The 15112-nt window shown below is 49.6% G+C and overlaps 1 protein-coding gene across 1 annotated transcript in view; it reads left to right on the top strand.

Moving 5' to 3' along the window:
• The window catches only part of UNC5A (unc-5 netrin receptor A), a 107637-nt gene that overhangs the window by 79957 nt on the left and 12568 nt on the right, over positions 1 to 15112 (top strand). Inside the window, 7 exon segments of the mRNA XM_015412505.1 lie at positions 7909 to 8130; positions 10837 to 10980; positions 11340 to 11443; positions 11899 to 12079; positions 12747 to 12914; positions 13688 to 13852; positions 15036 to 15112. Coding sequence (XP_015267991.1) covers positions 7909 to 8130; positions 10837 to 10980; positions 11340 to 11443; positions 11899 to 12079; positions 12747 to 12914; positions 13688 to 13852; positions 15036 to 15112 — 1061 coding nt within the window.

Below are 15112 nucleotides of genomic sequence, written 5' to 3'. Positions count from 1 at the left end.
CCACCCACCTCACAGGGTGTCTGTTGTGGGGAGGGGAAGGGAAAGGAGTTTGTAAGCCGCTCTGAGACACCTTTGGGTAGTGAAGGGCGGGGTATAAATCCAATCTCTTCTTCTTCAAAGCAGCCATTTTCTCCAAAGGGATGAGTCTCTGTCACCTGGAGAACGATTGTAATTCCTGGAGGTCTCCAGGCCTCACCTGGAGGTTGTAAGAGCCTGTGATCTCATGTTTGTCTAAACTCTCCTGGAGGTTGGCAACCCTTCCAGAGTATCACGCTTTTCTCAAGATCACCAGATCTTTCTTCTTCAAAGCAGCCATTTTCTCCAAAGGGATGAGTCTCTGTCACCTGGAGAACGATTGTAATTCCTGGAGGTCTCCAGGCCTCACCTGGAGGTTGTAAGAGCCTGTGATCTCACGTTTGTCTAAACTCACCTGGCGGTTGGCAACCCTTCCAGAGTATCACGCTTTTCTCAAGATCACCAGATCTTCATCTAGAGATAGTGGCCGTCCTTCAAAAACCCTGAAGCCCCAAGTGGAGACTAAAACATAATTGATGTTATTCCACAGACTCACTGCAAACCCTCCTTTCCTGCCTCGGCGCAGAGTATCAGGATAGGACAAGTAATGAGCTGCTGTGGTCAGTGGCGAAGGCAGCATATAAATAGTGCAATAAATAAATGAAATGGCAATGAAGCATTTTCTCTCTGAAGCTAAACAAGCCTGAGTCTCACCAGCACCTGGATGAGAGACCTCCTGGGAACTCCCCCTCCCGTAAGCTGCCTTGAGCTCCATGATGGAATAAACAACCAGTTCGGTGTAGTGGTTTAGAGCAGCAGACTCTATTCTGGGGAACTGGGTTCAATTCCCCACTCCTCCACTTGAAGCCAACTGGGTGACCTTGTGTAGATACGAGACTCGGGAAGCAGGTGAACAGTGATGAACAGCTTTATTGAACACGAAGTCAGAAGAACCAGAATGAGACAAATCAATGGAGCAACAGGCTCCTTTTTAAACAGTCTGGGCTTGGCAAGCCACGCCCACATGTCAGATAGTAACCAATCAGAAACTGTACATAAAGACCAATTACTTCGCTTCCCTCCAGAACTCCTTTTGTTCTGATAGGTCGGTTTACAATACCTTTCAGATTTTAAGCTCAGTACATTCATTCCATTCCATTCCATTCCATACACAACACCTTGGGTTAGTAACAGTTCTCTCAGCCCAAAAAATAAACCTAGCTCTCCACAAAAAGAGCTAGAGTTTCAGATTGCCAGACAGTCTTTGGACCTCCTGGCTACACTATATCCACTGCCATACGATAATTAATTAAGTAAATAAATATATTCCGAATAGGATAAAAATATAACACAGCATGTAAATTGGAGCTTAGTGGGTTGCTAGACTCACAAAGTTTCTACTTACCAAGTTTCTACTGCCATTTCCTTGCCAGGACATCTTTTGACTGATAAGCAGAGCAAAGAGTGAATGGGGTCCCCAAGACGTTTAAGAAATGTCAGTCTGATGTTGCAGCCATCAGATCTTAACAAAGAAAGCATGGCTACCTTTTGAGCAAGTGAATTGCCTTATACACACCATAACACCATAAGTAGACGTCTGTTTTTTCAACAGGAAGTAAGGCACTCTGAAGCTCCATTGATTTTAATGGGACTCAAGACAACTCGGACTGGACTGAACCACACATTACACTGGCCCATATCCAGCCACTCAGCTCAAAAAAAATCTGAAACCTTCCTCCAGGCGGAGCACATCCCGGAGATGTTGGGAAGGGAGTGTGTGTGGGGGGGAGGGGTTCTGCCTCTGGCCCAGCCCCAGCCCCCCCCCGAAATTGGAAACTCTACGCCTCAGGTTGGGGAAATGGTGAAGCCAGCACTGTTCCCCCTAAGCCGTGCGTGCGAGTGGCTGCTCATTAACACAGGAAGCCCCACTCAGTAGGAATCTGGAGCCGTGCAGGGTCTTGCACTGCCCATTGCTATTCTGCTTGGGATGTGAACAGCTCTGCTCAGTAGGGAAAAAATTAGAGGGAACATTGGGCACAGCGGGAGGCTTTGAAGCCCCCTGTCCCCATGCACCATGGTTTTGATCCAAATTGGCTTCTACACTCCTGAGAATAAAGGTTCAAAAATCATCAGAACTCTAGTCTGACAAGACCCTGGGGGGCAAACTTAGGAACAGTGTAAGGTGGTTATCGCACTGTAACTGTGACTGTAACCATCCATTAGGGTTGCCAGCTCTGAGTGGGGAAATACCTGGAGATTTGAGGAGTGAAGCCTCAGGAAGGCAGGACTTGGGGAGGGGAGGGACTTCGATGGGGTCTAATGCCCTGGAGTGCAGCTTCCAAGGTGACAGTTTTCCCCAGGTGAACTGATCTCTGTCACCTGGAGATCAGTTGCAATCCCAGGAAATCCCCAGCCACTGCTTGGAGGCTGACAACCCTACTATCCACCCAGTTGTCACCAGTGCATGTGTGCTGTGCTGTCTCAGTGTGATGTTTGTGCAAAGCCATCCTGTGGACATAGCCTGTGCCCTGTGAGCTCTGTCTTTCCACCCCCCAGAAAGCCCTACTCCCTACCAGTCCTGGATGGTGCAATGCAGATGTGATAAAGAAGCAAATGGATCCGCTAAGGGGTGACTCTACTGAAGCATGTTGGAACAGTGGGCTTCTGACGAAGGGGGAAGGAGCTCACAAAGGCCTGCAAGATTAGGCCTCCTTCACACATTCCTCCAATGGTTCTGGGTGGGAATAGTAATCCGGTCTCATGGGCCTTAGTCCACCTGATTAATGCCTCCTCCCCCCCCCCTTCAGGATACTGACTGGACAGGAACTACGCACCCACTCACTTCCATGTACATAACCGGAGTGTTCCCACACACTGGGATCACAGCACAAGCAAGTGGCTCGGATGCTGCTGAGTATGTGTGTATAAAAGTGGGCCAGAGACTCCAGGCCAAAAATAGCTCAACAGAGACTTGGAAACTGCACGCATGTCATGAGCTGTTCTCTGTCTGGCACACAATAGGCAGCTTGGAAGGTGGTAGCAGAAGCTGATCGTACCGCTGCAGCAGCTGCGGGTCTCAAGGGCCCTTAGGGATTAAGCCTGAGGGAGGAGGGAAAGCAAGAACACAACTAGCAGACAGGCCAGGTGCCATGAAGTTGGATGAAGCAACAAGAGGAAGGGGAGAGGCTAATGCCTAGGGCAGTGGTGACGAACCTATGGCACGGGTGCCAGAGGTGGCACTCAGAGCCCTCTCTGTGGGCACACGTGCCATCGCCCCAGCCAGGCCCAGACCATCATTAAAGTGTCGAATTCTCTGCCAAATAATTTTAAGTAGAAAGCATTTGGGATTGCTTTCCTTACTTTGTTTGGATCATCTTATGTTAATGTATGAGTTGTTTTTTCTAAACTAAAACCTCAGTATTCAGGTTAAATTGCTGTGCTGGCACTTTGCGATAAATAAGTGGGTTTTGGGTCGCAGATTGGGCACTCGGTCTCTAAAAGGTTCGTCATCACTGGCCTAGGGTAACCAAGTGCAGCATAGGGCAAGGTTCCCAGGCCTTTAATTGTTATGTACAAGAGGGAATTTCTGCAGGTGACCATGTAATGCTGCAGGAGTAAGAAAACCGGGGTCTCCGGAAAATCCACTCTTCTTTACAGCTATTCAAAGTCCAGTCCTCTGTTCCATCTCGCCTTTGGAGAAAGGAAAAGCAGTGCTTCCAGCAGAGGCTAGGTTGAAATGGGAGGCAGTGCCCGTGAGTGATGTAGCTGGTGAGACGCACCAGCTGTCAGGGTTAGGTAGACAGGTGTGTGTGTATATGTGCGCGCACACTGTGACTGGAGAAACAGCAGGAACTTTGGCACTTGGCCACATGAAGTTCCTGTGCGCTGCTCAGGTTTTGAGATGCTGTCCTCCTCTTCTCTAGGCTTCGCAGACAAGCAGTCCCTGCCGCAGGCAGCCACGTTGCTATTTTCCCTCAGTGTCAGCAATCAGACCCTGCCCTCTGCCAGGGTAAAGCCGGAGTGCGAGGAGGTGTGGTGGCGGTGCCCTGCAGGCACACCGGGCCCGGCAGGCTGCTGCGAGGGAGAGGAGGGGGCAGAGGGGAGGCAGCAGGATCAGCTCAGCGTGGCATGACGAGACGAGGCCCCCGGAGAAGTGAGCTATGTCCCTTATTGGTCACACTACATTTCTTTTTCATTAGCAGTTAAATGCAGACATGAGGGATCGGCACAGGTTCACTGGGCGCATGCCGTGCAGCATTTCCTGCTGTGATGGATTAGACCCGGTGGAGGCTGCGTTGGGGGGGAGGGGGGAGCCTGTTGTCAGCGGCCCCAGCTGTGCAAGCCTGTCACAAGGGGCACCGCCTGATGTATCAGGAACAAGGCGGAAGGAACCCTCCTCAGGGATGGGGAGGGTGGGAGAACTAAGACTTTGGCTCAGGAGGAGGGCGCAGAAGATGATGAAGGTTCTTGCAGTGGAGGGAGGTATGCCACACAACGGTCCCTGTCAAAGGGGACTGATTCCCGTTTCCCCATTACCTGGCAAATTTTCCCATGCGTATACATTTGGACGAGTGAAATAGCCGTTTTCTTATTTTGACATTGAATGGAGGTGGGACATGTCAGTCTCTGCTGAAATTTGAAAAATTGGAAATTGCAGTACCTAAGAAAGTGCTTTGCACAAAGCATGAGAAAATGTATCAATGTGGGGAACCTAGGATGATCAACGGATGGGGCCCCTGCAGATGATTTCTGCTAACAGAAAGGAGGGGGCAGTTTTCACCAGATCTTCCCTTCTTGCTCTGACTCCCCCTTCATGCTGCTCTTGCTGGTTCCTGGGGGGGGGCACTTTGGGCTGCAGCAAGAGGGAGAGGACCATGCTCCTCCCATCAGTGGAAATTTTTGGTAGGATCCAAGCCATCGTTTTGAAGTTAGGTCTTCCAAAATCCTCTAGCAGTCGTCATGTTGTCTGCCAAACCTCAGTGAAGCAGTCTGACAGTTCTGCGAAAACCCTTTCACATTAATTGCTATTTATTTTATAACCAACCCATCCAAAGGCCCCAGGACAGGTAACAATATGCTATTTTATCACAAAACTCCCCATAACGGTGCTTAAATCCCATCACATTCTATCCCATGCCATCAAAAGCTAATGGAAAACAGTATACATATTTTTACCTAATACTGGAGGATATGTGCCTGTCTCCAGGGCAACAGAAGAAATGGTTCTAACTCACCATAACTAGAGCTACATCTGATAGCTGGTTTAATGTCTCAGTTTAGCACCAGATTGTACTTTCAGCTTTTCAGCTGTGGAGAGCTGTATTCGAATGCTTAAAGCATAGAGGTGGGTGCTTGAATCTGAGCATCAACTCTAGGATTTCCATGTTGCAATAATGCCATAGGCTGACCATCAAGCAGTGTGGTCCACAAGCCCCCAAAAGAGACTAAAAGGACGTTAGCAGGCTGAACATGAAGAAGGAATTCCAGATTCATTTAGGAAGATGTGGAGTGTCAACCTAACCCTCAAAAAGCCCAGCCAAAAAAAGATCTTGCACATATTGCCTTTGGAGTGTATTTCTACCCCAAGCCAAATTCCAGCATATCTTGGAATAGAAAATGTCCCACAATACCCCAAATGTTTGTGGTGGTGGAAGCCATTGTTCTTGACAAGACCAAAACATCCAGAGTCTGGAAATACACTTTCACATGAGGCAGAATGTTTTCTTTGGAGGTGTGTGCCCACTCCCCTTTGGATATTAAATAATTCACATAAGTTCTGCTCCTTCTTAAAGCTTTACTTTCTATTTGTATTTTTAACAAATAAAGCATACGTTTTGAACCTAAGATGTTATAAAACTAACACAAACTGCCTTAAATGTTTAAAGAGCCTTAGCAAAGCTACTTTATGGGATAGGAGGTAATGACAGCTATGGATGACTATTAGCATTATGAGACCTTATATACACGAACATTTTTTTGCAGGAGCAGCAGGCACTGGTGGTATGTTGTTAATTCCAGTTGGGATTACATTTGCAGTCAAGGTTTCAGTCCAGTAGCACCTTAAGAGACCAACACGATTTGGGTGTGTGTGTGTGTGAACATTTAAGAGTCAAATCGTTCTGCAAAGATACATCTGATGAAGGAACTTTGACTCTCAAGAACTCATCCCCCCCCCCAAAAAAGAAGAATCTTGTTGGTCTCTAAGGCGCTACTGGACTGGCATGTGGCTGTTCTACTGCAGACCAACACGGCTACCCTCTGAAACTATTTGCAACCAAGTGTCACGGCAGTGTGTGTGTGTGTGTGTGTGTGTAAATTGCTGACAAGTCACAGCTGATTTATGGCAATTCCCTCATGGGGTTTTCAAGGCAAGTGATTAAGGAGAGGTAGTTTGCCATTGCTTTCCTCTGCAAAGTCTTCCTGGGTGGTCTCCCATCCAACTACTGGCCCAGCTTACATACCAAGAGTCCCGGTCACATGGGCCGTAAAATGCTGGGGGGGGAAGCGTGGCAGTTTGGCCCGGAGCAAAATAACATGCGGCCACCCAATCACAGGTCCCGTCGAGGTCCTGTGGGTAGGGGCGAGGTGGCGATCACACGACGATCCTGCGGCACGGCAAAGAAGTGGCGTGGCGCGGTCTCACCAACGGAATGCACGATTCTGCGGAGCAACGGAACTTTTGCTTTCCTCTTCATGTGCATGTGCCGTTGGGTGCTTGTGCGCATCCTGTGGAGACTTGGGGGGGGGCTGTTTGCGATGGGACATGAGCGGGCGCCGGATGCCACGGACTACCACCGGAAATGCGATCAGACGCCAGCCCTTGCCCCGCGGTTTCCGGAAACTAGTACCTTGGAGGTAGTATTTTTTAACTCCGCATCTTCTGCGGGAAGCCTCAGGTTCGCCATGGGAGCTCTACGCTTCCCAGATGTTGCGGTGTGATCGCACCTGGAAAATCTGCCTATCTTCTGTCTCTGTAGCGTGGCTAATGCTCCGTGTGACTGCAGCCAAGATCTGACAAGATCAGGCTATACTATACCATTGCACATCCCTCACAGTAATGATTAGCAGTAGCTATAACCATTGTGCACACTGGAGAACAGTTCTCTGCATTTGTTCTACTGGAAGTGTTTCTGACATTTCCTACTCATTTCCTAAAATCTTAAGAATTGCCAGTAAATGTCAACTACCATGAGTTTTTGACATTTGTTGTTGTTGTTCAGTCGCACAGTTGAGTCCGACTCTTCGCGACCCCATGGACCAGATCACGCCAGGCCTTCCGGTCTTCCGCCGTCCTCTGAAGTTTGCTCAATTTCATGTTCGTTGCATCTATGACACGGTCTAACCATCTCATCCTTTGCCGTCCCCGTCTTCTTTGACCTTCAATGTTTCCCAGTATTTTGACATTTTTTGACATTTACCATGACATATATACTACCTAAGAGAAAGTACCTATGGTGCTTTTCATTGGCCCTTACTATGGGTGGTATCTGGTTGCATTTATGAGGCTTGAGGACAAGAAGTTCAGGCAGTCAGTATGACCATCAGAAGTTGGCTGTGGAGGCAACAGCATGGTTGAGAGCTCTTGCTTCAGTTGCTGTCATTAATGTTACAGACCAATTAACTGTGTAATTAACCAAAGATCCCCAAAGAGCAGAAGCTGTTCTGATTACAGGAAAACAGAGCTGAAACTTTTTTAGCTTCAGAAAGTTGGTCTTAGAGAACTCTGAGCCTGGTGAGTAGAACAAAAGTCTAATCTAACCTTGAAAGGTGGAATAGAGACCATTGCAACCTCTGATCCCATGGAGGAAACCCATTTTTCCAACTCCTGGATGAACTTTTGTCATTGCCCCGGTGCCTGTTTCTAATCACATGCTTTCTGCCCACCCTACCCAGGTGCCCAGCAAAGTGCTACAGTGCCCATCCCCGTGCCAGGCTCCGCTTCAGACCTGCTCCCTCACTTTCTGCTGGAACCTGAGGATGTTTACATTGTCAAGAACAAACCAGTGAACCTTGCCTGCAAAGCCACACCCGCCACCCAGATCTACTTCAAGTGCAACGGCGAGTGGGTGCACCAGGGTGATCACATCATACAGCGGAGCATGGACAAAGGCACTGGTGAGTGGTGGGATTGGGATGAAAAAGTAGGACAGCGATGGGTCTTCTTATGGCCCGATCTCACCGCAACATCTGGGAAGCGGTGCGCACCCGTCCCCGATCCAGCCCTTCAGGCCAAAACCCCGCAGTAAAAAAGAACCACCTCCAGAGGTGGACTTACCGGGCATGCCGCATCAAGCGCGGCCGTGGGATCACCGCCATGCGCTTCGTCCGGAGCAATCCCGGCTCCCGGCCGAACTACACATGTGCACACATGTGTAGTTTGGCTGCTTTGCTCCCCTTTCAGTGGCTTCCCCCCGGCATCTGATCGTGCCGGGGAGGAAGTGCACGGCGGCTCAGGGGATCTATGTGATCCAGCTGCCACGTGTCTTTTTTGGTGCGGCTTTAAAAAGCCGCACTTTGCTGGTGTTCCCCCCCCCCCATGTGGCAGGGGCCTAAGATAGCCAGTTTCTGCCTCAGTGCCAACATATCCCAACAGTGCAATCTTAAGCAGAGTTACACCCTTTTAAGCCCATGGGTCTCAAGGGCATGACTCTCCTTAGGGCTCCACCAAGAGTTAGGAGGGTCTTGTCGGACATACAACACTACTGATCAGTATTGTGTTTATACCGGTGTAACTCTCATGGCTTTTGCGAAGGAATTTTAGCTGTCATTGTTTTCCGTTAGAGTATGCTAGCTCTGCTGAGAGAACTACAATTCCCAGGAGGGAGGGAATTAGTATTAAACCAGCTGAAGTCTACAGTGAAGATATGTCCATAGAGTTCGGATTGTTCCATTCACACCAACTGAGGGGCTCACCAGACTGTTCAACAGCCTCTTTCTGTAACTGCAATAAGGCATCTCCCTCCCCAGCTCACACTGACCACGGTGCCTGATCTTTTAGCCAGGTAGGCACCAGGACATCATCATAGCCTGAATCAGATCTAAACTGTAAGTGGAGGATGAGGCCAAAAACAGAAGGCAAGCAAGGCTTCCAAGAGAACTGAGCTGGTGCCCGCCTCATTAGACACCTGACAAGATGTTCTGTGAAAATGGCAAGGACAGTGCCAAGGGCAGAGGGGGAGGGCTCTGCTTCAGGGCCCTGGGGGAAAAGGCTCTCCCTTTGGGTTGTTGGAGGGATGTTCTTAGGACTGTACTCTGTGCTTCAAAACAATGAGGGTCAAACGTTCTGGACCAAGAAAAGCCAGATCCTGCAGCCTGCACGGGTTAAGCTCACGATCAAGTTTGCACAATTTCCAGAGCTGTAACGAGGGCAAGGCAAGTGAGGCGCTTGCCTCGGGCGCACAAAGCAGAGGGGTGCAGAAAAAGTATATCATGACTAAAATAAACGCTATGTTATTATTACCAAAATAACTACTATGAAAGTATAGGGGGGCGGAAATTTATATTCTTGCCTCGGGTGCAAGATTAGCTAGTTATGGCTCTGACAATTCCTTCTGCAATTTGTACAATTTTTTACATAGTTTATTTTGATTTTGGTTGGCAAGTGGGAGGGGGGAGGAGGCATCCAGAGGACCGAAGCCCCACCTTCCAGGGGCTGGAGCTCAAGCCACTGCCCTGGCTTCTTCCCCAAGTATGGCCCACACACTCCCAACCCATCTTCACAACCACAAGGGACAGAATTTTTTAAAATGTAAACTGAGATTCTCCAGAGGCTGAATTCTGCGCCCTCTGCCACATTCTACACTCTGCTGCATTTCATCAAGATTGCATCCTGTTCTCAGCCCTGCGGAGAGCGCCTCCACCCATTGATCTCCCCCCCTCCCCTTTTTGTCTAGAATCTAATTATAGCAGCTTGGGTGACATTAGCTCAGGTATGGAAACAAGAAATCTCCAGTGGAAAAAAAGATGGTTAGACAGAATTTGGTTTGTAATGAATATGCACAAAATGACAACCTATAAATATTTGCAGTCATGAAAAGCATGGGCATATGACAAATGACTAAAGTCTTGGTCTCCGTTTGTAAAGTTGGGGGATTTTTGTAATCCGTTGATTATGGTAAAGAGGGCGCTATTAGGATTATTAAGTTACGGACTTCTTCTTTTTTTTGTCCTGTCTCTTTTTTTCTCCTCCTCCTTGAATAATACTATGTTACTATTTATGTATGTTGATAGCAACAAGAGAGAATCACGGAAATAATCATGTAAATTAAACCAACCCGAACCCGTGACAATTAACTGATAGACAATTGCTATTACAAAAGATTTTACTGATATCAACCGTCATTAAATATTCATAATTACACTAATGAAAAATTCTCACATCCTTTAACAATCACAGTCCAAAGTAATGTGTAACAAAAAGGATCGTGGAAAGAGTGATTGTACATGCAACAGACACAATCCTTTTTGTTACACATTACTTTGGACTGTGATTGTTAAAGGATGTGAGAATTTTTCATTAGTGTAATTATGAATATTTAATGACGTTGGTTGCTATCATTAAAATCTTTTGTAATAGTAATTGTCTATTAGTTAATTGTCACCGGTTTGAGTTGGTTTCATTTACGTGACTATTTACGTATGCTGGCAAAATCTTCTGTGAATTTAATGTGTTAGTTGTGGTGAATGTATATATAATGCACTGTAGATACATAAGTATTTGTTGGGGCTTTTTGGTAATTAGAATAAAAATTAACCCCAAACAATCTCTTTCTCTCTCCCTCCCCTTCTCCCTTGCTTCATTGTCCCCTGATATTATGGTAGGCCTGCCCCTCATGGAGGTGCGAATTGACATCTCGCGGCAGCAAGTGGAGAAGATCTTTGGCCTGGAGGAGTACTGGTGCCAGTGTGTTGCCTGGAGCTCTTCTGGCACCACCAAGAGTCAGAAGGCCTACGTCCGCATTGCTTGTGAGTGATTCTCTGTCCACCCAGGGAACTGAGGCTGTGCCAGTGATCTGTTTAGGGTCATTCCCAGGTCATCCATCACCCCTCCTCTCAAGTCTCCTCCTCATTTTCTTCCCTACCTACCATCCTGTCCAGGACCTCCTTAGATCTCAGTGTAAATACCATAACTGGCAGCTGAAAATCAGAGCCTGCCAACAGGACTTTTTGTCCATTTAAGTACGACCTGTTGGGCACTGGTATTGGCAGGGAGCAGGCAAGACTTTGTCAACAGTGGTGCCAGTGTAGCAAGATGCATATATTTTGGGGGGGGGTGTTTGGATCTTGGGAGTCATAATTCCACAGCGAGTCTCTCTCTTTTTCAGATCTGCGGAAGAACTTCGAACAAGAGCCAGTGGCCAAAGAGGTTTCTATTGAGCAGGGGATTGTGCTGCCTTGTCGCCCTCCAGAGGGGATCCCGCCAGCTGAAGTGAGTACCAGCCCTGCATATTTATTCCCGGGTAACATGAGGAGGCCAAGAGGTAGCCATTCAATGGAATGGCTTCCCACAAAGCCCGCCCCTTGCAATATACCCCAAGGAGTTTGAAGGGGCAGTCCAACATGGAGCCACTTCCCACCCACCCCTTAACTTTGCCACCCCACGGTGCTTGCTTCTGATCTAGACCGGGTTCGTGATAACCCTTTCCCCTCCATGCTCCCCGCCGCTTGATTGACTCCAGCTCATCTCTCTGCAGAGCTCATTAACTCACATTCTGGAGCTTCCCTAGGCTGCCCTGGTGCTGACTGGCCTGTCAATCTCTGTCCCTCACTAGGTCAGTACCAGAACGTGTTTCCTTTTGAGACACATTGCAGCTACAGAGTCCTTACAGGCTCCTGTCCAGCCTGACTCACTCCTGCCCCGTGTGTGGCTTGTGTCTCCCCAAGGTCGAGTGGCTGCGCAACGAAGAGCTCCTGGACCCCACGCTGGACCCGAATTTCTACATCACCCTGGAGCATAGCCTGGTGGTAAAGCAGGCCCGCCTAGCTGACACGGGCAACTATACCTGCGTGGCCAAGAATATTGTGGCCCGGCGTCGCAGTTCACCTGCTGCTGTCACTGTCTATGGTAGGGCTCCACCAGGGTGTAGGGTGGGCAGCCCCTGAGAAAAGGGGGTCCAGTGGGGAACAGTGCTTGTCTCAACAGTACCATGGGGAGGGGGGAAGAGTAAGGGTCCAGTGCTTTTGCTGAATTAAGCCCTGCCTGTCCCTAGAGAGCCCTGGAGTCCTGGGTTCAGCCACTGATCAGTGGGGAAGGAATGTTGTGTGTCAAAGGGAGTAATCCAGTGAGTACAGAAATATTCCCCGCTGTGAAGTGAAATATGTTCTCGGGGAGACTCATGGATTGGAGGAGCAAGAGGAGTAGGGGAGGGAGCTCCAGCTGCCGATGTCACTAGGGAGTAAGTGATGCTTTTTGCAGAATCCCACCGGGGAAAAACTGCATGACCCTCCCCCTTCCTCCAAGTGTTTGCCCCTCTGCTTGTGACTCCTGCTGCATACCCCCTATGTTTTCCTGTGTATCCCCTCCCCAAAAACTGTACATAAACACAAACACACAACTGCGATTTGCTTAGGACTGGCAGTGTGGTCCCGAGACATGCAGAGGGCTCGGGTTCTTTCCCCAAGCTCAGAAAGCACGGTGCTCCCAAGGAGGGTGCCCCCTGCCCCTGTCAGCCATTGCCCCACCTATGGCACAGTCATTGGGAGCTCTAGTTGATGCTGTCCCTTCCCCCCAGTGAATGGTGGCTGGTCGACGTGGACGGACTGGTCAGCCTGCAGTACCACCTGTGGACGGGGCTGGCAGAAGCGGAGCCGGAGCTGCACCAACCCAACGCCACTCAACGGGGGGGCCTTCTGTGAGGGCCAGAATGTGCAGAAAAGTTCCTGTGCCACCCTGTGCCCAGGTACTGCCCTGCCACTGTTGCGCACTTGCTCCTGTGGCTCTGTTTGCTGTGGTCACACCCTAAGCACTTAACCAGCCCAGGGCTCGTAACCATTGAGAAATGCCTAGAAGAAAAGCAGCTCAGACACTGAGCAACACTTTTGCTGCTGCGCTTCACCCAAAGCGCAGAGTCCCCTTTTCTGTTTCTGCCCTGGGCTCACCCTTCTCACAGCTCCGCCTGAGCATTCTTCTGCAATCTACCTTCCCCCCACAACCATCCTGATCATTGCCTTCCCCCAAAGCTATCCTGCTGTCTTTGCACAGAGTCCAGAATGGTGTCATGAAGGCCAGAGGCTTCTTTTTCTGTCTCTCCACCTCTGTTTGAACCCACAGCCCTGAGGGCAACGGGACTTTGCCTAGCCCTCCCCCCCCCTTTGCCTCTACCTGTCTTCCCTAACCCATCTATGTGTCTGCTGTTCATCCTTTTCCATCTCTGAGCCCTTTTGTCCTTCCGAGGCATGTTACAAATGTGGGAAGGACCCCTCCTTCCCTTTGTCCCGTTAGGATGGTTTTGATGGCCCACTGTGGGTCAGCCTTAAACTTTGGGGACCTTGTCCATCCTCTCCGACATAGCCCAGCGTCCTCCTGGCCCTTGAGGCTGCCACTAGTATTTGGATAGAAAGATGTCTGCCGGGGGATTGTGGGGGGTGGTTTGTGATGGTTTAGAATTCACTGGGAGGGTATGAATACATCAGAGCTAGCCTTTTGGTCACTAAGCCTCCTCCTGTCCGGCAGTGCCTGGTGGTTGGTCAGCCTGGACCCTGTGGTCAGAGTGCGGTGCGGACTGTACACATTGGCGTAGCCGTGAGTGCTCCGATCCAGCGCCCCGGAATGGCGGGGAAGAGTGCCAGGGGCCTGAGCTGGAGACCCGCAACTGCACCAGTGAGCTGTGTACTCATGGTGAGTCTCTACCACATCTGCCATTTTGGAGGACAAAAAGGGTGTTGTGGTTGGAGGTGGTGGGGCACGTCATGAATTTCGATGGGCTTTTCTGTGCTGGCACAAAAGTGTCTTGTTGAGTTCCTTCTTGCGTTGGGTTATGTTCCAAGCTGATTGAGATGGGAGGGCAGTGAGGCCTGTCAGCTTTGCTTTGCCAATCCATCTGCACAAGGCTAGCCACCGTCTGCCCAGCACAGATGGGATAGCTGCTACCTAGTCTGACATTTCCTTGCCGTCACAGGATGCAAAGCAAGTGCCCACCTTGCAAGGACACCCGTATACCCTGCGTGTCCTTCCATGGGCTGCATTCATAGGAGGAGATGCCCAGAACTCTCTCCCAAAACATGAGCTCTCTGCACCCGAGGCTCATAATTGGTGCAGGTCGGCCCAGCAAGGTCTGTTGCCCTCCAGGCAGGGGAGGGCTGTGCCGGCATGACAGTGTGGGAGAGTGAGTGACAGGTCCCATCCTGGCTCATTATCTAGCTTAGGCTTGTTAGGCCTCCTACGGGTTTTCTCTTCCTTTTACATCAAATTAACCATTCACGCAGCTGAAACGAAGCAATGTCCCCCCCCTGCCCTACCCAGCCTGACAGGTTGGCCCAGCTGGCGGTGAGTGGGGGCGGGAAGGGGATTCAGAGAAACAGCAGGGCAAAGGGCTGTTTCACATAAGACATGTGTTCACTCACATGCTCTTCCCTTCTCCCTCTCTCATGCAAATGCCTGCCCTGCACATATGCTGCTCCTTAAAGCAAGCTACGATGTGCACTCGCCAGCTTAACACACACAAGAAATGGACATCCTGACACATAACACCCCTAAACGCTCTGTCTCCTCCACACACACACACACAAACACACACAACCTGCCCGATATGTCCGCCTGTTGTCTGTACTATTTGAGGATACCCTCCCCAAAGGCCAACACCCACGCCCTCTCCTGTGTTATGGTGATTTGAGTAAAGGAGTTTTCAATTATTTTACTTGCTCAACATGCATGGACACAAGGCAGTGGATGGGGATTAGCCCTTAGCTCCTCCTCCTCATTAAAGATGGACCGTCTTTACTCAGAAGGCTTGAGATGGAAAACATTCAAGGCAGTGGTTGCCCTAGCCTACACCTCTGCTTTCTCCCGATTCCCTCCTTAGGAACTGGTGGCTCTGAGGATGTGGCTTTATATGTGGGCCTAATTGCTGTGGCTGTCTTCCTGGTGCTGCTGACCCTG

This window comes from Gekko japonicus, unplaced genomic scaffold, assembly GCF_001447785.1.
Source record: "Gekko japonicus isolate JY-2015 unplaced genomic scaffold, Gekko_japonicus_V1.1 scaffold100, whole genome shotgun sequence".
NCBI lineage: Eukaryota > Metazoa > Chordata > Lepidosauria > Squamata > Gekkonidae > Gekko > Gekko japonicus.
Note: the sequence above shows the minus strand (reverse complement) of the source record. Positions and strands in the feature narration are given on the sequence as shown.